This window comes from Octodon degus, unplaced genomic scaffold, assembly GCF_000260255.1.
Source record: "Octodon degus isolate 3935 unplaced genomic scaffold, OctDeg1.0 scaffold00130, whole genome shotgun sequence".
NCBI lineage: Eukaryota > Metazoa > Chordata > Mammalia > Rodentia > Octodontidae > Octodon > Octodon degus.
Genome location: NW_004524706.1, coordinates 7,390,823 through 7,410,199, shown reverse-complemented (window position 1 = coordinate 7,410,199; position 19,377 = coordinate 7,390,823). Strand labels below are relative to the sequence as shown.

At 55.2% G+C, this 19,377-nt stretch overlaps 2 protein-coding genes across 2 annotated transcripts in view; both read left to right on the top strand.

The window, feature by feature from the left end:
* Window positions 1–19,044, top strand: part of Bmp8b (bone morphogenetic protein 8b) — a 27,051-nt gene extending 8,007 nt beyond the window's left edge. Inside the window, exons 2-7 of the mRNA XM_004641064.2 lie at window positions 5,550–5,739; window positions 6,137–6,285; window positions 12,931–13,125; window positions 13,530–13,609; window positions 14,126–14,236; window positions 16,468–19,044. Coding sequence (XP_004641121.1) covers window positions 5,550–5,739; window positions 6,137–6,285; window positions 12,931–13,125; window positions 13,530–13,609; window positions 14,126–14,236; window positions 16,468–16,617 — 875 coding nt within the window. The 3' untranslated portion in view covers window positions 16,618–19,044. The remainder of the gene's footprint in view (window positions 1–5,549; window positions 5,740–6,136; window positions 6,286–12,930; window positions 13,126–13,529; window positions 13,610–14,125; window positions 14,237–16,467) is intronic.
* On the top strand, window positions 7,445–9,010 carry Oxct2 (3-oxoacid CoA-transferase 2). The gene has a single exon (XM_012516859.2). The coding sequence runs from the start codon at window positions 7,445–7,447 to the stop codon at window positions 8,996–8,998; it is 1,554 nt and encodes a 517-aa protein (XP_012372313.1). The 3' UTR covers window positions 8,999–9,010.
* Window positions 19,045–19,377: the final 333 nt, after the last annotated feature.

Here is a 19,377-nt window from a genome sequence, read left to right as displayed (position 1 = left end):
AGTGCCACCCTCTGGGGCTCTGCCACAGTAGATGACTGGCAGAGTACAAGAAATCTGTCCATACACTAACAGCAAAGACTCCAGCTGAGGCCCTGGATCCTAATATTCTGCATGAGTACAGCTAAAATCCTAGAGCTCTTAACAGCGACTCCCACAAGCCCAACTGGAGGCCTAGAGCCCACGACAATGCCCCATGCAGGCCTACTCCCAGATCTGTGCTGGGAAAGCCCAAAGGTCGGTGGTGGAAGCTAGAAAGTCTGTCCCAGTGGGATGAAGGACCTGTGCTAGTAGCTGAGTGATCGCAGCCAGGAAGTGCTGCTCAAGGTAAGAAGCCAGAGATCCCCTGAACAGTCCCACAGCCATCGTCAGCAGCAGTGAGGTCCCGAGCTCCTCCGATGATGAGGAAAGCTGAGTTTCCATCACAAAAGCCAATGTGACAAGCTTCCCCGGAGACTGAGTGGTGCACCATCTTGCCCTCTGAGCCAGGAAGCAATGCTCAAGGTGAGGACCAGAAACCCTGCAAAGGGAACTACAGCTATCATTGGTGACAACGAGGTTCTGTGCTCCTTTTCCTATGAGAACAACCAAGTTCACTAGGACAGCCAGCATGACAAGGTCTCCCAGCAGAATAACCCAGGAGAACAAGCAGCTTCCAACAGCTCCAGCAGCTTCTCCACACAGCTTCTCTAACAGCTTCCCGACGGCTTCTCCAGTTCTGTCTCTTATGCTGCCGGCAACAATCCGCAGGTGGGCCTCCCACACCCAGCACCATGCTGGTTCAGTTCAGCTGGGTGTATCAAGGTGTCTACCAGTTGGCAATGGGCCGCACTTGGCTGACTTTTTCTGGGGGAATCATGTGGTGAGTAGCCCTCCAGAGGGCCCACACATGGGGAAGTCAGGGCTGCTGCCTCAGCCACATGTGCAAGCTCAGAAGCAGCCTCTGCAAGTCCGCCAGGTCTTTGGAGAGACTGACGCCTTGGCCATGACTTCACAACCGACCCGACCTAGACCCAAGCATCAAGATTCCTGGCCCCAAGAAATGATGTGCTGTTCTAAGCTTCTCCATCTGAGTAATGTGTCACAAGGCAATGATAACTACCATACAGTGCTCACGTGAACATTAACAGGATGGCATCTATGGTATGCCTAGCACGGTGCCTGGCACTTAGTTCAGTCTTTGAAGGTGGGCATGAGCGTGGCTTCACCCTTATGCCTTTGTCGAGATGGCTGCTCTCCATTTCTGCCTGTCTGATTTTTTCTGCCTTTCTTGAATGTTTCTTAAAACAAAGCATTCTCTGACCCCTTCTCCCCAAGCTCCCTGTGTGGACAGAGAGCTCCTGCTCCACTGTGTGTGCGAGGCCCCCAGGCTTTCTGCCTGTCTGCATAGCCAGCCCCTCTTCCTCTGATTTCTGGGGAAGCATGACCAATCTCAAATGCCCAAATCAGATGCACCTGGAGCCCCATCCTCCCAGCCCTTGCCTGGTAGGTGCTCTGCACAGCCTGGTAGAGCTGAGGGCAAGGGGAACTCGGCAGGAGGCGGGAGCCCCAGAGTGCTAGAGAGGATGGAAGCTGGGCGCCTGGGCTGGGGCAGAGCAGGCTGGCTCTCCTTGTCTGTGTGGTGCTCACAATAACCACAGCACCTCCCTGAGACCTGCAGGCCCTGCTGGAGGAAGGTGGCTCCTGCAGCCATTCTGGGGCTCCTGTTGACAGAAGAAGCTTGCTGACAGGTGACCCTTCTATCCCTGTGTTGTCATCTGCAGAACTCCAGGCCTCCCATTGGCCCCAAGCCTGCAAGTCCACAGCAGGGACCCTAACCTCACCTGTGACCAACTGGCAAATGTACTGTCTCTTCTGGGCTCAGTTCTGCACAAAGAAGGTGCCGCCCACTGCCCAGGGATGAGGGTTCCTCAGGGGTGAGCCACAGGGTGGAGAGGCCCACCCAGCCCACCACCTCATGGAAGCCTCTTCCCCACACCAAGAGGCAACGTGTCTCCATGACCATGCCTTTCTGGATGCTTCCCACAGTTTAGTTTGCTCATGAGTTTCAACTGGAGGAATAGCGTCCTTCTTGCTCATATCGCCTGAGAACTATTTTTTACCTTGGCGGGCTTGATGTGGTAGCCGGTGTGGGTGTTCCCTTTTAATTTGGGTTCTGAAGCCATCTGAGGACTAAGCCAGTAATTATGTGTTCAGAGCCATTTATGGAAACAGCTCGTGAAGAAGTCAGTAATGAGACCTGGCTGGGAATATTTCAGAATAGACCCTTGGCCTGTTCTCCACAGGGCTGAGATTTCTGGCAGGAGAAAGCCCTTAAGAAGTGATAGGTTACCAATTCTATGGCCCCTCCAGGGACCTGCAGGGGACACAGAGATGGGTATTGTTTTAGGTTTGAAGTGGTGCCCCTGGGTCTTGGCTAACAGCAGAACAAGCCAGACAGGCCCAGCCTGTCCACCCCAGGGGCTCTGGGGAGCCTGTCCCCACCCTCAGAAGCCAGGCTGGAAAAGGAAGCAAGTCCCACGGCAGTGTGAAAACCTCAGGGGCCTCTTAGAGAGATACACTTGACATATAGGTCACTTCCAGGTGAGTGTTGCCTCAGCCCAAGGGGCAGTGAATGCTGGACCCTGAGCCAATGTCCCAGGGACAAGCAGCCCCTGGGAAGAATAAGCTGACACCCCACCTGGGCCCCTGGAGCACAGGGCCTTGATGAGGGGACTGCTGGAGATTCCTATATTTACCTTACATGTTCAGTTTCTGCCCTGAAAGAGCTCACTGTCCAGAGAGGCAGCTTAGCAGGACCCCTTGGCTCAGGGAAAAGGGACAGACCAACAGCCTGGACTGTGAGTGGCCGAAAGAGGAGGAAGGAGAGGAGGACACAGTTCCTTAGTGGGATGGAAGGGAAAGCAGCCTTTAGAAATGGTGGAAGGGGGCCCCCAGGAGAGTGTGGGCACAAGGTACAAGAGGTCATGTCAGACAGACAGACAGACAGACAGACAGACAGACAGACAGACAGTTGGCAGAGGGCCCTTCTGTGAGTGGCTGGGGCCCTGAAGGATTTGCTGCGAGGCAGCAAGGGTCTGACAGGACAGAACAATCTATTCTCCTGAGCTGAAGACTTTTGAAGACTTTTGGTCAGAAACAAGACAAATTTTGGTCTCCTGGGTGAGTCTAATTTCATCTAGAGAACCAAAATAGCCAGCACTTTGTTGGTGTCAGGGGAACGAATGCAGGATTTGGCATCAGGAGATGCAACCTGTGAATGGTGAGCACAAGGCCTGGGCTTTGCATGGGCAGTGTGGCCAGGGATGCCACCTCCTGCCCACAGTGGACCTTTCCCGGAAGCGTGGGAGCCGGAGGTGGTTTCGTCAGAGGGTGGAGGAGGTGGCCCAGGGCTCTGTCTGCACATGTGGATGATTCATAATTGTTTATTTTCCGGAGAGCCACATTAAGGCAATTAAAAAAGTAAATCTATTTGCTGTTTCCTCAGACAGAAGCAAGTTCACTGAACATTTTGGGTAGCTTTTATAATTTTGTGGAAAACAAACTTTTGGAGGTACTTATGGAACCATACCTAGCTTAACTTATCTCTTTCTCTCCATGGGTACTCTCTCCATCACTCTGTCACCATGATCTTATCTCCTTATTACCTACAAAAGAAGTGACATTGCTATTTTACCTGTTTCTTTTTAAAATCATAGTTCATTTCTCTCATTAGACCTTCAGTTCCTTTAGTGCAAAGACCTTGTTCACTGCAGTTTTCCCAAAGCTCAGGGCAGTAATATGCACAAAGGATTGAATGACTATATCTGTTTATAAAAAAGATATTTCAAAATCCTGTTCTGACTGAAAAGTGAGCTCTGACATGCAGGGGACCCTGAACTTGCCATTTCTTCTCCTTCCTCACCTGGGGATGGAGCTCCCACCTGCTCCTGCCCAAATGTCCCCATCCCTGTCCTGCCCAGCACAGCTGCGTGCCTGTCTATCCCTGGACCAGGTCCCCACCACGAGGACAGGAAGCGCTCCCCACATCCGCCCAGCTGCATAACCTGGTGCTTTTCTAAACTTGACTTGTGGTTACTGAGCCCAGTAGCCAGAGTGGGTTTTTAAAAAGACTCACACACACATATAATTAAAATCTCAGTGTTGGGTTGTGGGGAAGGCACTTGGGCGGCTCCCATTCTTGCTTTCTGGAAACACAGATTTTTGGCTTTTGAAAGTGACAAGAGGCTAAAGGGAAACTGCCCTAAATATACCACCTGAGGCATTTCCGTGCAGCTGGGCAAATGAAGGATTCATCCCGAAGTTGGCCTTTGCCCAGAGAGGTCGCCCCCTGTCAGTGCCTCACACCAGCCCTCACTGCTGCTTCCACAGGGTTCTACCATCCCCCTACAGCTTCCCACTGGCCAGAGGCACAGCCACATCCCCAGCCCAGGATTCCAGTTCACAGGCAGGCCCAGCCAGACCCACTGATGCCACCACACCACAGAACTGGGGAGCTTCCAACCCCCTCACCTGTGCACACCAGGGCCCTCTGCCCACTGAGATGCCTGCCCATCCTTTAAGACCAGTTCAGAAGTCACCTCCTCCAAGAAACCTGCTCAGGTCCTGCCACTCCTGGGTCCCTCCAACTTCTGCAGCCCTTGACTGGACCTCTCCAGGAGCTTGTCTTCCTACCTTGTTGGTGCAAGGCAGATAAACACAGGGTTTGGCATCAGGAGATGCAGCCTGTGTGTGTCAATGCAGGGCCTGGGATATGGATTGGCATCGTGGCCACGGATGCCACCTCCTGCCCACAGTGGACCTTTCCTGGAAGCGTGGGAGCCAGAGATGGTTTCATCAAAGGAGGAGGATGAGGCCCAGGGCAGACCCACTGATGCCACCACACCACAGAACAGGGGAGCTCCCAACCCCCTCACCTTCTCCCTTTCACCTCCCTCCTGCCTCCTCCCCTTATCCTCTAAAGGCAATTTGTGGCTTCTGCCAGTGGATCTCCTTCCCTGTCCTTGGGGCCCACTGCTCTTGCTCCCCTGGGCTGCCCTCTGCAGCATCCTCTCCCTGGACACTGAGGCACATTTCTCCTCGGCCCTCAAGACTGCTCAGCTGTCAGATTTAGAGCTTTGTACTCCCCCACTTCCAAACCAGAAGCAAGATGAGCCTGGGATGGCCCCTGTCCCACTGCAATGCAACACTTATGTCCACCCCCCCTCCACGTCCCACCCCTGGCAGACCAGACCCTTCTGCCTTGGGTCTCACCTCTACTCCCCTTCGGCCTGCACTCCTGGAGGATGACCTGTCCACTGTTTTCTTGTGGCTCCAAGGGCCAGCAAGGGCCCCAGTAGGGGGTTGCAAGAAGTTTGGGGCACGAGGTCTGTCCAGCATCTGCCAGAGCTGCTCACTAAGTGACATGCTGAAGCTTTGTCTACACCTGGGGCAGCAGCTGGAAAGCCTCTTTGGGAAGAAGAAACTGGCCTTGACCAGGCTGCCTGGTTCCTGCTCCAGAGCCCAAGCCACCCCAGCTGCTCTTAACCCCCATCTCCTGCTTTGTCTTCCAGTGGAGCGTGACCATGCCCTGGGCCACCATGAGCCCCACTGGAAAGAATTCCGCTTCGATCTGACGCAGATCCCAGCTGGGGAGGCGGTCACAGCTGCTGAGTTCCGGATTTATAAGGTGCCCAGCACCCAGATATTCAACACAACTCTCCACATCAGCGTGTTTGAGGTGGTCCAGGAGCACTCCAACAGGTACCTGCCTGCACACAGCCCAGGCCTGTCCTCCCTGTCCCATGGGCAAGGCTCAGGCATCATATCCTGCCCAGTCCTGGGAGGGGTGAGGGGCATTTCCCAGAGGAGGAAAGGGGAGCTGCCTGGGAGAACAGGCTCAGAGGTGGGAAACATGCTAGGCCTGAATGGCTGTGCCCTGCCTCCCAGCTGTGGGGCTTTCGACGGGTCCCTGGGCCACTGTGCCTCAGTGTCCCCACCTGCACACAGGCACAGAAACATGGTTTGGGGTGGAGTATGAGTGATATACTGCAGAGAAAGAGCCCAGTCCAGGCCAGTGCAGGGTAGCTGCTCCAGCAGTTCCCCTGAGGCAGCAGGGCTGGCCCTCCACCTGAGGTTAATTGTTCTTTCGTGTCCACAGGGAGTCTGACTTGTTCTTTTTGGATCTTCAGACCCTCAGAGCAGGAGACGAGGGCTGGCTGGTGCTGGATGTCACAGCAGCCAGTGACCGCTGGTTGTTGAGCCGTAACAAGGATCTGGGACTCCGTATCCATGTGGAAACCTTGGATGGTGAGACTCAGGGTTGGGGGGGGCTCTTGCCGGGCTCCAGCTGGTGACTCCAGCAGTGGCCCGGCACTGGGGAGCAGCCTCCCTGATCCCCAAGTACCTGTTTCACGTCAGCTGTACCTACTGTGAGGACTCCATCGGTGGAGAGTGAGGTCCTGACCACAGGAGGCTCCCACCCCAGGCGCTGTCCCTCCTGTCCTCCTATAGAGGTGGTGAGCTGCTGAGGGGGATGCAGCTTCCTCCCTGGGAACGGGCATCCTTGGCCCTGGGCGGGTCTGGTGGGAAGGTGGGGGGGGGGTCACTGCGTTGAATCCTGGTGGCTCCCTGATGTCTAACCTGGTGACATAAGCATGTTACTGACCTTTCCATTCCTCACCTCTGTTTCCTCATCTGCAGATGAGGTTCGTTCACTGGTGCACAGGTACTGGGGAGAGCTTCCTTTGTACTGGCAGTGGAGATAGAAGACCAGAGGCAGGGAACAGGCTGGCTAAGGTCCAGCAGCAGGCTCCATGGAGGAGTAGGTTGGGGGTGGCGGAGGCTGGGAAGGAAAAGAGACAGGGAGAGAAGTACAGAGGTCACTCTAAGTTAGGGTGACCTGGAGAAGGTGTTTGGCGATTTTAGGGTAGTTTCTTTAGTAGCACTGAGGGGTGACAAGCTCTGACTTAGGTGTTTATTGTCGTTTCCAACATTGGTGAGTGAACCCAGGGCCTCTCCAGTCAATGCTAGGCAAGTGCTACACTGCTGAACAGGGACCCTGGATTTTGAAAGACTCCTCTGTGAGTCCAGCTCCCGGGAGGCGCTCCAGTTCTGGCCCTCCTGTGAGCTCCATCCTCACTCTCCCAGGCCTCAGTGGGGTGAAACAGGTGAGCTGCCTGGCACATGGTGAAGGCTCCTTGAGGGTGGCCCTCACCCTCCCCGGCAAGTCACCCTGCAGCATCTGGCCTTTAGATACTCAGTATCTTCGACGTCTGCAGCCTTTGGAGTGACCCTCCAGGTTCCTGGGCAGGCCGGGCACCGGGAGTCCAGGCAGGTGCCCGCCGCAGAGCGTGACCCCAGTGAGGTCCTGCCGCAGCCCTCCGGGCTCTGTGACGCGGCGGGGTGTCGTCGCGGGGGTACTGGGGTAGGTGCCCAGCCAGTTCCCACCTCGCCAGCCAGGGGGACGATGGCGGCGCTGCGGCTCCTGGCAGCTGCCCTGGGCGGCCGGGTCTGCGCCCGGTGCGTCGGGCCTGCGCGCCCCCTGGGCTGCGCGCGCCGCTTCGCCACCGGTTCCCCCGCGCGCGTCCAGTTCTGCACCGACCCGGGGGAGGCGCTGCGGGGCGTCTCGGACGGGGCGACCGTCATGATCGGCGGCTTCGGGCTCTGCGGGATTCCCGAGAACCTGATCGCCGCGCTGCGGGACGTGGGCGCGAAGAACCTGACGGTAATCAGCACCAACGCGGGCGTGGACGACTTCGGCCTCGGCGTCCTGCTTACCGCCAAGCAGGTGCGCCGCGTGGTCTGCTCCTACCTGGGCGAGAGCGCGGTGTGCGAGCGGCAGTACCTGGCTGGCGAGCTGGAGCTGGAGATGACGCCGCAGGGCACCCTGGCCGAGCGCATCCGCGCGGGCGGCGCCGGCGTGCCCGCCTTCTACACGCCCACGGGCTACGGCACGCTGGTGCAGGAGGGGGGCGCGCCCATCGCCTACTACCCCGATGGCCACTTGGCAGTGCTCAGCCAGCCCCGGGAGGTGCGCGAGTTCGGCGGGAAGCACTACCTGCTGGAGCACGCCCTCCGCGCCGACTTCGCCCTGGTCAAGGGCTGGCGGGCTGACCGCGCGGGCAACGTGGTCTTCCGCGGGAGCGCCAGGAACTTTAACGCGCCCATGTGCAAGGCGGCCGACGTGTCCGTGGTGGAGGTGGAAGAGATCGTGGATGTGGGCACGTTCGCCCCGGAAGACATCCACGTGCCCAACATTTACGTCAAGCGCGTGATAAAGGGGGCCAAGTTCGAGAAAAGAATTGAACGTTTAACCACGCGGGCTGGGCAAGGCGAGCCAGCCACCACAGCAGGTGACATCAGGACCCGGATCATCAAGCGGGCGGCTCTGGAGTTTGAGGATGGCATGTATGCCAACCTGGGCATAGGCATCCCTCTCCTGGCCAGCAACTATATCAGCCCCAACATGACCTTGCATCTGCACAGTGAGAACGGGATCCTGGGCCTGGGCCCGTTTCCGTTGAAAGAGGAGGTGGATGCAGACATCATCAATGCAGGCAAGCAGACGGTAACCGTGCTGCCTGGGGGCTCTTTCTTCGCTAGCGACGACTCCTTCGCCATGATTCGCGGAGGACACATCCAACTGACCATGCTGGGGGCCATGCAGGTTTCCAAATATGGAGACCTGGCCAACTGGATGGTACCTGGCAAGAAGGTGAAGGGGATGGGCGGAGCCATGGATCTGGTGTCCAGCGCCAAAACCAGAGTGGTGGTCACTATGGAGCACTGCACGAAGACAAAGACCCCCAAAATTCTGGACGAGTGCACCATGCCGTTGACTGGGAAGCGCTGTGTGGACCGCATCATCACTGAGAAGGGCGTGTTTGATGTGCACCCGAACAGAGGGCTGACGCTGGTGGAGCTGTGGGAGGGCTCCACCGTGGACGAGGTCCAGACTAGCACAGGCTGTCCTTTTGCTGTGTCCCCGAACCTCAGGCCCATGCAGCAGGTGGCGCAGTGAGGGTGGAGCAGCCAGGGGCTGTTGTCCTCTCAGGTTTTCTACTGCAAGATACCCTGTCCTACCAGAGCCAGAGGAATTGGATTAAAAACCGAAGGAGACACCCAAAGCCCCTGCTTCTGTATCTGAGGCCACTGGCGCCTGCTCCACCATCTGTGATGTTTACAGTGAATTGCTGGGCAAGAGGGTGGCCTGGTGGGCGCTGGTCCACTCTTCCCCTCACAAGGAAATCCTGAGCTGTAGAGGGGACAGATGTGGGAGAAAACAGCCCATGCAGAGTTCCCTGAAGTGCCATTTTATTGCTGCTTGCCAAGCTGAGTGCCACTGCGCAGCAGAAGGGCTGCCTCAGGGAAGCTTTTCCTGGCAGCCCCTGCTCTTCTCCTGGGTGTTCCGTTTTGTCCTTGGCTCTGCATCCCCCCACCCTGCCCTCCTGCTCCCATGGCCCTCTCTAGGTAGCTATGCAGATGTCTGTCGAGGAAGGCAGAGCCATCTCCATGGGACAGGACCTGGGAATGGGAGGGGTGAAGGGAGGACAGTAGTGCTCGGACCCACCTGGAGAGGCCTCTCCACAATCCCCTGGTGTCACTCAAGGCTGTGCCTCGGCCTACAAGGAGATCTAGGAACCTAACTGATGGCAGTGTTGTATCACCTCTGCCTAAACTGTAGCATCACACAGCATGCACACTAGACCATTCTGCAGCCCAAACTGGCCTGTGTGATGTCCTCTCCTCTAACTCAGCAGGGCAGCGGGGCACACCATCCTCACTCTACTGTCCCACACACTGGTGTGAACAAGTAGAACCCATATGGGGGCATGGGCTTGGGGATGACCTGTGAGAGTGGAGCCTAGTGTCCAGCCTACCTTTGGTCGCATTAAAGCCTGGGATACCTGCTCAGAGCAGGGGACTCTGGCTTCTCACAAGGGATTCTCAGCCCAATGAAAGGCCAGATCTGTGATTCATGAGATATGGAGGGGACACCAAGGGAGGTGCCACAGCCAGTCAGAGGTGGATGGGTTCTCACCTGGTGCAGCAAGCTGCACCTCTGGGGCTTCTGGGGGTGCCTGATCTGCCCTGGGCATCAGGAGAAATCACCAACACAGTGGGACAAGGTGGAGGCCCTGGAGCAGACAGATGGGAGGGCCACCAGAAGAGGACATGTATGGGTCCCTACTTCCAGGTGACCTAAAGCACCAGGGAATGATCATGTCTGGATTCCCTCAATTTCAACATGGCATCCAGATTGCTCTGCAGTGAAGCTCTAGGTAACTTCCTCCTGCAGGCTGAGGGGTGGCATTGGCACTAGGGCAGGCCTTATAGAAGGTGGAGGCAAAATGTGGCCTGGTGCTGTTGGCGAGTGGGTCTACACTAGGCAAGGTCCCCAGCTTCCACCTGTCTTTCTGGGATGGTGGCTGCCAATAGCTGAACATCCCACCACCACCAGCACTGGCCTGCTCCACCTTCCCTGCAGCCAGCAGAAGCCAGGACCTTGCCCAAGGATGGGATAGGCAAAGTGCTGAGCTGTGGGGAAGGGCAACTCTGGATCAGCAAGGGGCTGCTTACCCAGGCTCTGGGAGAAGACAGTGCCAGTCCCCCGCTCTCCTGCCCCTACCTGATAGGCCACTGCCACCTACTGGGGAAACTCGGAATAGCGGGGCTCTGCAGCTGCTTGCTCTCCTCTCTCTGGGCCTTAGTTCCCGCTTCTATAAAATGGGAACCTAGGATGAGCCGTATCCCAAGGCATCAGCCATGCACATCTGATGTACAGAAGGCACCCAGCACCCTCAGTAGACCCCACAGGACCCTAAAAACAGCTGCAGCAGAGCAAAGCAAAGCCAGAGCTGGCCCAGAATACTGAGCATGTGTCGCCTACAGCAGGCAAGGCTTCAGGGCGCTCAGAGGGAGCCCACATAGGACTGGAGGCTGCCCTGAGGCTAGGCCACCTGTGGCAGCAGGCTATGGGGTTTGCACCAATGCCCAGCATTGCGACCATGGCTGCCATCTCTCAGCCATGTCATCCCAAGGTGACCTCCTTCACCTTTTCCTCTGCAGCTGTAACTCTGTGTACTTAGAGCACCACAGCTTCTCCATGGCCCCAGCTGTCAGGTCCCACAGTCCCTGCATGGCTTCTCTGGGCTTCCTCCAAGTGCCAGCCCAAGAGCTCTCAGCCCCTGTCTCTGCAGCTTTCCCCACACCTTGAGGCAGCCTCAGGGCCCAGCATCTGTATTAATGACAAGTGATGTCATAGGTCAAAGATTAGCCTTGGCTGATGGTTGGTTCCATTGAGTGGCCCATGGACTACTGATCTGAGGCCCAGCTGCTGCAGGGTGACCTTCCAGTGCACTGTGAGGGAGCTGGCAGCATCCTGACCGTGCTGTGGAGTGGACATGCTGGTAGGCCGCAGCTGGGGAAGATGGACCTGCATCTACACGGTGCCTACAAATGTACATATGTGTGTGTTTTCATGCACGCACACCCGGTGCTGGGGCATCTGTGTGCTGGTGCTCACAGTGGGAGGTGCAAGTAGGCTTGTCAGCAAGTGTTGCTGAAAAATATAAAAATGAGCAGCAATGTATAACTTACTAAAAAATTCCACACAGCTTTATCATGAGGGTGTGTGTTTTCCTCTTCATGAAGAAAGCCAAGAAAACCTTACTCTAAGAAGAAGCTCCCACCTATGGAAAGGAAGTCCGATTTGCTCAAAGGCATTTTATGTGTTTAAATTTTTTATTGTGGCAATGTATTTCAACTACTGCACAAAGGTTTATGTTAAAAAGTTGAAAGAACAGACTACTATGCTATACTGGCAACTCTGTAGAATGTAAATCAGCACATGAAAATAGCCCAGGATAATTAAAACAAGTGTATGGGAGTTTGGAGACACTTTATGGGCCATATTTTTTCTCAAAAGTGTTTACTTCGGTGCTTTTACAATAAAAAAAAAAATCAGAGGCCATGTGCGAGACAAACCAGCCCAAGAGGACAGGGCTGGGCTGCAAGTGTCCCTCTCCAGGGTGGACTGTGTTCATAATGGCACCTCTGGCAGGCCACCCCAAGGAGGGGCCAGGTCCTGTTCTCCAGAGTTAGGGAGGGGACCCCTGCAGGATGGGATGTCACCTGGCACAGTGAGCTGCACCTCTTGGGCCTCAAGGGACATCTGATCTGCCCTGGGTATTGGGACAAGCATCAGTGGGACAAGGCTGAGGTCCAGAGCAGGCAGGAGGCAGCCAAAAGAGGAAAGGGCATTAAGATCCCAGTGTTTCGGGTTCTGTTCTTCCTAGGCAGGACCCGGGCCCTATCTCTGCAGCTTTCCTTTTTTCCCTTCCAACCATCACCTTGGCCTAGTGCATATGAACTGGGGTTTCCCAAAGAGGTTGATGTGGGCCAAGCTGGAATCTGGGACTTTGTCCCAATGTCTGCTCTGCTGGCACCAGTGCCTCCTGTCTGCAAGGGAAGGCAGTGACCACCCTGCCCTGGGCCGTGCTGGGCAGAGTTGGTGATGAATGCTCAGTGTCTTGGGTTGATACTGCCATCAATCCCACATTCACCTCCCCAGAAAGGGCAACAGAGGGCAGGCCACAGGCCTTCGGTCCCGAGGAAGGAGCCCTGGTTCTGAATGTCATCAGCTGTGCACTCTGGTCATCAGTGAGTACGCTGATGGGTCTTCTGTAAAGTAGGAAACACAGGGCTGCTATAGGGACTAACCTGGGAATTACTGGGGTAACCGAAACCAGCCCCAATTTTACACCTCTGGGTCACACTTGTCTCTGCCTGTGACACGCACCCAGCACTCCTTCCTAGACCTGCCCACCAGAGAGCTGGGGCTGGAGCTAGTGCTACTGGCTTCTGACAAGGAGACTGAGGCTCAGAAGGCCCACAGGTCCCCAGCCTTGTCTGTGAGTGACTCTGTGTCCTCTCTCTCTCTCTCTCTCTCAGGACACAGCGTTGCCCCTGGCCTGGCTGGTCTGCTGGGGAGACAGGCACCACGCTCCAGACAGCCTTTCATGGTCACTTTCTTCAGGGCCAGTGCAAGCACCATCCGTGCCCCTCGCGCAGTGCGACCCCTGAAGAGGAGGCAGCCAAAGCAAACCAACGAGCTTCCACACCCCAACAAACTCCCAGGGATCTTTGGTGAGGGCTAGGCCTTGGTGATTTTGCTAAAGGCCCCTGTGCGGCCAGGGTGACAGGAAGGGTTGTTGCCAATCCTGGTGTTCCCAGAGTGAAGCAGGAGGGGCCATGGGGTGGCCAAGGGTGCTTTGGGGCTGCCCACTAGAGGCGCCAGCCCCATGGGCTGAAAGACAACTCAGGCCCAGCCAGGTCCAGCGCTGCTCCGCAGGAGTCAGGAATCACTGAAGGCTGCTGAGCCAGGGCATGGGAGGACCAGTGATTCAGGGATATGATTTATGAGAAAAAAGAGTTTCATTTCCTATTGCTCCTTTTCTGACAAATGTGCCTGTGAGGGTGACCTGCACCCCGGGATCTCCTGTGGGAACTGCATAGAGTCCAGAAAAGACCTGTGCCGTCTATCCCTGCAGATGACATCCACAGCTCCCATGGCCGACAGGTTTGCCGGCGGCACGAGCTCTATGTGAGCTTCCGAGACCTGGGCTGGCTGGTGAGTGGGCTCCCTCCAGACTGAGTTCCCAGCTGCAGCTCTAGGTGGGTCTCCAGGAGGAGGAAGAAGAGCAAGAGGAGGGCATTTTCTTCTCCTGGGGTCTCCAAGTTTTCTACAGTGAGGCTGTGTCACTTTCATGGTGTAAATGTGGCCTTTTGTATACACAAAGCCACAAAAATGGGAATTACTGAGCCCTGGGCTAACTAAAATTCCAACTCTGCCAAAGGGAAAGTGAGCTGGGTGGGCGAGTTTCCAAGTTTGCTGGGACTGCAGCTCCAGGATGCTGGGCAGGCAGGGCTGGCTGTGGGGAGAAAGCAGAGGCAGATAGGTGCGGTGGGGACAGAGCATGGCCTGACCCTGAGGCCTCTAGAGTGGACACTTCCCAGCAGGGGATGAGAGTGGGTTTGGGGCCTTGAGGCTCAGGGCGGGGGCAGGGCTGCCCTGAGTCATCCTGCCAGGTGCTGGGTTAGGGGCTCTGGGCATACAGATGGGACTCACCTTCTCCCATTCCCCCAGGACTGGGTCATCGCCCCCCAAGGCTACTCAGCCTACTACTGTGAGGGAGAGTGCACCTTCCCACTGGACTCCTGCATGAATGCCACCAACCACGCCATCCTGCAGTCCCTGGTCAGTACTACAGCCAACCTTGCTGGTGGGGACCCTTAGGAAAGGGGCTGGTCCCCTGGGAAAGAGGTGACAGCAGCCACAGAGAGGAGCTGCCTGTATGGACCCTGTCGTGCAGGCCACACTGCATATGGTGGGGTTGGTGGGCAGGTGGACCTGTGCAGACAGAGTTCAAAGTGAAACCCAGGAGCTTTCAAAGATGCAGCTCAGCTCAGCCTTTGTGTCCTGAGGATAGACAAGACCTCAGGGAGAGCAGCAGCCCAAGGGCCTGGACAGGAAAAGGAGCATGGGCTGGGGGAGGCCGCAGCATGGGAGGGCAGGGAGCCTTGAGGTCCTGAGGGCCAAGAGGAAAAGCGGGTCCCTCTGGGCCCACCCTCAGTGCTGCTGTCCATGCCACAGCCAGTGGGGTCTTCCTACCTCACCCACTGTCCACGTACTTCTCAGCCGGGAAACTGTCATATCTGTCATTCCCAGGAGAGGTCTGAACCCCTGGCCTGGTATACACAGCCCCCCTGCTGCTCTCCTTTGCATCCCCCTTCCATGCTTGTCTTGTTTTATGAGGCAGGATCTCATTATCAGTCTAGGCTGGCCTTAAACCCCCTATGTAGCCCAGCTAGGCTCAAATTCTTAGCAATCCTCCTGCCTCCCAAGAACTGGGATTACAGGCATGTGTCACCACACCTGTCCACAGGTGTCCGTTTTGAATTCAGGGTTTCACCAGGGCTCCAGCTGCTCAATACCTGGAAGTCCCAGGCTCCCCTCCTGACTCAGGTCCAGATATGTCTGTTGGGAATTAGGGAAGTATGACTCTACTTTTGGAAGACTAAGGTGTGGTCCACAGGCATGGGATCTGTCCCCAGAGATGCATGGTCACAACTTCTGGTTTCTTTTTCTACATGGTGTATGGCTCGAAAATGAACTGAATGGGACCTGGGACTCAGTGGTAGAGCCCTTCCCTAGCGAGAAAGGACCTGGTTCAATTCTCAACTCGGGAAAACAAAACAACAAACAACCTCCCTGGAACAAACGAATGGTAGATGGGGTCTTGTGCAGCAGGCAGCAGGCTGTGATACCATGTGGGTCATAGCTGCTTCCCTGGGGTTGCCCATCTGAGGCTCAGGGCAGTGGAGCAAGGAAGGCAGCACCCAAGATGTGAGTTCTCCCTCCAGTGTCCCCAGGCGGGGAAGCTCTGTCTGGGCTGTGGCTACTTAGTGCCCATCGCCCTCACAGGTACTAGCACCTCCTGGTTCTCTCGCATGGGCCTGAATGTGCACAGCTGGGGAGCAGTAGCCCGCAGGCTCAGTGTCCTCCAGAGGCTGGTACACCCCATGACCTCAGCCAAGTTGTGGTCCCACACCAGCCCATCCATGAAGACCTCTCTGCAGCCAGCTCAGAGCTGGGGATCAGAGAGGCAGCATCCTAGAAAGATCCAGTCCACTCAACTAGCCCAAATGCACACAGTAGAACCACATTCCTTCTCTTCTGCCCTGCTCCCCAGCAGACTGCAGCATGTCTGTCAGGGCCCTTTGTATGGCCCCATCTATCCAAATAAACTGCAGTTCATCCTTCCCATCTCAGATAAGTATGTGTGTGGAGGCTGAAAATAGCTCATCAAATCAGATTCTTTCTGGTAGGAAAGCTTGTTTAGAGAAGGGTAACAGGATTTGGTACCTGATTTAAGTCCTGTCATATAGCCATGGGCCCTGGGTCTTGGTGCCTCAGTTTAACATTTGCAAAGAATAATCCTTGTCCTGGTAGTTGCTAGGAGCAGGGAAACATATCAAGGAGGATGTAGAGCCCTCCCTAGGCCTTATCCACTGGCTCTGTGTAGTTGCTGCTTATAGACTGGTGGAGAGACGACCATCCCCACCTCAGGTTAGGATACATCGGGGATGTAGTTGCAGCACAGAGAAGAGGAAGTGGAGCCCTGGAGGAGCTGGTACTTCAGAAGATGCCTGGGTGCAGGGGTTCTGGTGACCTGCAGAGTTGTCCACATGTGGGGTAGTGGATGTGGCAAGGCATGGCCGAGGGATCCGGAGAGCTGAGGGCAGGTATTTGTGACCTGGATGGCTGTGTGAGGGGCCTGGCCAGGGCCTGATGGTGGTGGCAGAGCAGGTGTGCTGCGGGTGTCAGATGGGGACTGAGGAGGTGCAAGGAGACCTGCAAGATGGGTCGGGGTGACAGCATACAGGCTACCAGGCTCACATCCCTGCTTGTGCGCTCTCTCTGGCCAGGTGCACCTGATGAAGCCAGATGCAGTCCCCAAGGCATGCTGTGCACCCACCAAACTGAGTGCCACCTCTGTGCTCTACTATGACAGCAGCAACAATGTCATTCTGCGGAAGCACCGCAATATGGTGGTCAAGGCCTGTGGCTGCCACTGAAGCCCCCCCACCTGCTCTGTTACAGCTGTCCCTCCCCATCAGGCCCTCTGCAGTGGCAGGGAACCCTGAGATCCAACCAAACCTTAGGCAAGGTTGGCAGGAAAGGCCTTCAGACTGATGTTGCTGCCTCCCCCTCCTCCAAGCTAATGCATGGGTCTTTCTAGGCCTTGTGTGCTTCTCCTCTGGAGGTCAGATGGCCTTATCTCCAGCCCTGGTGATCTCAGCTCTGGAGCAACAGTTCATCCCCATCACCTTCCCCCAGAAGCACGTACTTAATAGCTTTGTGGTTGGCACAGAAGTCCTGGATGTATTCATGCCCATTACTGGCCCAGGCTGTGGGCAGATGTGGGATGAACTGAGACACACCTGGAGCCCTAGATTGGCCACCTGGGGCTCTTTCCTGTCCAGTACAGAGTTTAGGAATGTGGGGGAAGGGTCCGTTCCAAGCATCCTTTATCTGCCTGCCTCTCTGAGGTGCAAAACTGGCCATTTCTAGAGAATATTGAAAACTATAGACTTCTTCTTAGTGCGTATTTATGTGTCTGAATTACCAAGTCTCTGGCTACAGGCATGTGAGGTCAGCTTAAGAAAAAGCTGAATGAACAACACAAAGGCTGAAGCCAATAGCATGTATTTTCTCCCATTTTCCTATATTGTACCTGCCGCTGCTGCCTGGAGGAAATGTACATGGGTGGACTTCTTGATTTGGAGAAACAGAAAAACCATGGAGGCTTCCAGTGGATTCCTGTTTGCTACCATGTTTGCCTGTCAGAAGCCAAAGCCTGCGGGCATAGTTTCTTGTGCTGAGAGAAAAGGTGGCTGCACTGGGTAGTCCAGGATGCCAACGGCCAGCACAGGTGCCATCATCTCCCCTTTCCTTCTGAAAGGCAAACATCAATAATCTATTCTGATACTTTCTTCTGAGTCTGAACTTCCAAATGATCCCAGAGCTCCAGGACTCCATGTGAAGTGAAAAGTGTTTGCCATCTTCTGCAACGTGCAAGGGAAACCTGTCTGCGATGCCTGGCAGCCTGTGACCAGATCTGGCGCAAGCCCAGCAGCTTGTCAGCACTGCTTGTGCTCAGATGTCAAAGAGACTGACCACCAAAGGGTGTCCAGTACCCCTGGCCTTTTTCTTGTACTTGTGAGTCAGAGAAAAGGGCCCCTGTCCCAGGAGAGTGACATAGTAATTGACTGAGTTAGGTGAGGACCTTTGTCTCAGCCTCTCTTCCCAGAAACCGCTGTTCTCCTTGGAGCAGCTGCTGGGAATTGGAGTGTTTGATTTCAGACTGGCTCAGCCTCTAATTTACCTGCGGAACAGATGGAGCCCAGCTGTGTGAGCTGTCATTTGGAGCAGGTCCTGGGCCTGCCCCTGCCCACACCCAGCCTCAGCGGACCCACCCATGAGCCCTGGGATACGTATCTCGGGTTCACACTGTTCTTGGGGACAGGTTTGGGGGAGGGGAAGTGTGGAGGCAGGGGAGAGGCTGGGGCCAGGCTACGGGACAGCAGCCCTTCCATGGAGTCCAGGGGAGGCCCTCCTGTGGTAGTGCCGGGGAAGGCACCCTTGCACATATGCAGAGGTCAGCTCAGCTGATTCGGGAAGTTTCCCCATCTGTTGGGGGAACCCTTAGTTGGGGGATCCAGCTTTGGGATGAATATAAGGACAGCTGACTTGATCTGGGCCTATTTTCCCTCTGTAACTGAGGGAGCTGGACTCTGATTTCCAAAGGACCCTCACCTAAGGTATCTGTCACCCAGCCTTCATCACAGGGGGCTATGCAGCGTTATGGCCCTGAATGTGCAGCCCACGTGGCTGTCAGCTAGCTGGCAAGTACAAATGACCTATTTGATATCCTAGTACTTTCTAACAATTCTTAACATCAAGGGTTATCTCTAGGTCAATTATCCAATTATTGACAACTGATTTTTTTTACTTCTAATAATTTTACTGTCCAGCCAATGATTTTAGTGTCCCTGGCATATCAGGGGTGACACCAGGAACTCAGAAGTTTGTAGGCATGGACTATACCTTAACCTACCAAACTGCACAGCAGAAATGGATAGCAGTTACCATACTCATTCAATAAAAGTGAAACACAAGGCATTATCTACCCATCTTGCCATTATTAGGCTTCTAGTAATTTTTGCCATCCAGGTGGTCACATAAGGAAATCAAATAGAAAAGCCCTTGAGCAGCAAAACAGTTGTGAATAGACCCAAAGCCCATGTGTTTGACTGCAGGAGTCGTTTGCTGAGCCAAGAATGGCAGTTGCAGTGGGCAGCCTGCCTGGCAAGCCCGATGGCCCTGTTTCCCCTTTTCGTGCTCAGGGTCAGCCTGTTGGTCTGCTTGCACCAGGCCAAGTTAACCAAGAGTGGTCAGTTCATATCCACTGAGAGCTGACAGAAAGACACAAAAACTAGAAGTGCCTTGCAGTACTGACCTGGTGCCACATCATCAGAGGATGTGTTTGCTGTCTTCTTAGAAAGTAATGTGTTTTCTAAGGCAGGAAAAAAAAATCAGCGTAGTAGGAGTTAGATATTTTTTCTTTTTTTTTGAGACAGGGTCTTGCTATGTTGCCCAGGCTGGCCTGGAAATTGTAATAGCTCTCCTGCCTCAGCCTCCTGAGTGCTGGAACTACAGGCACCGCTCTGCCAGCAAGAGTCCAGATGGATTTGAATCCAAGTTCTGCTTTTTCCTCTGGGAAGTGGGCTATTGGTTCTTCTCTCCTATAAAAACTATAAATATTAAATATGCAC

Coding starts and splice junctions, on each gene's coding strand:
- Oxct2 (XM_012516859.2), top strand. CDS start 7,445: ATGGCGGCGCTGCGGCTCCTGGCAGCTGCCCTGGGCGGCCGGGTCTGC.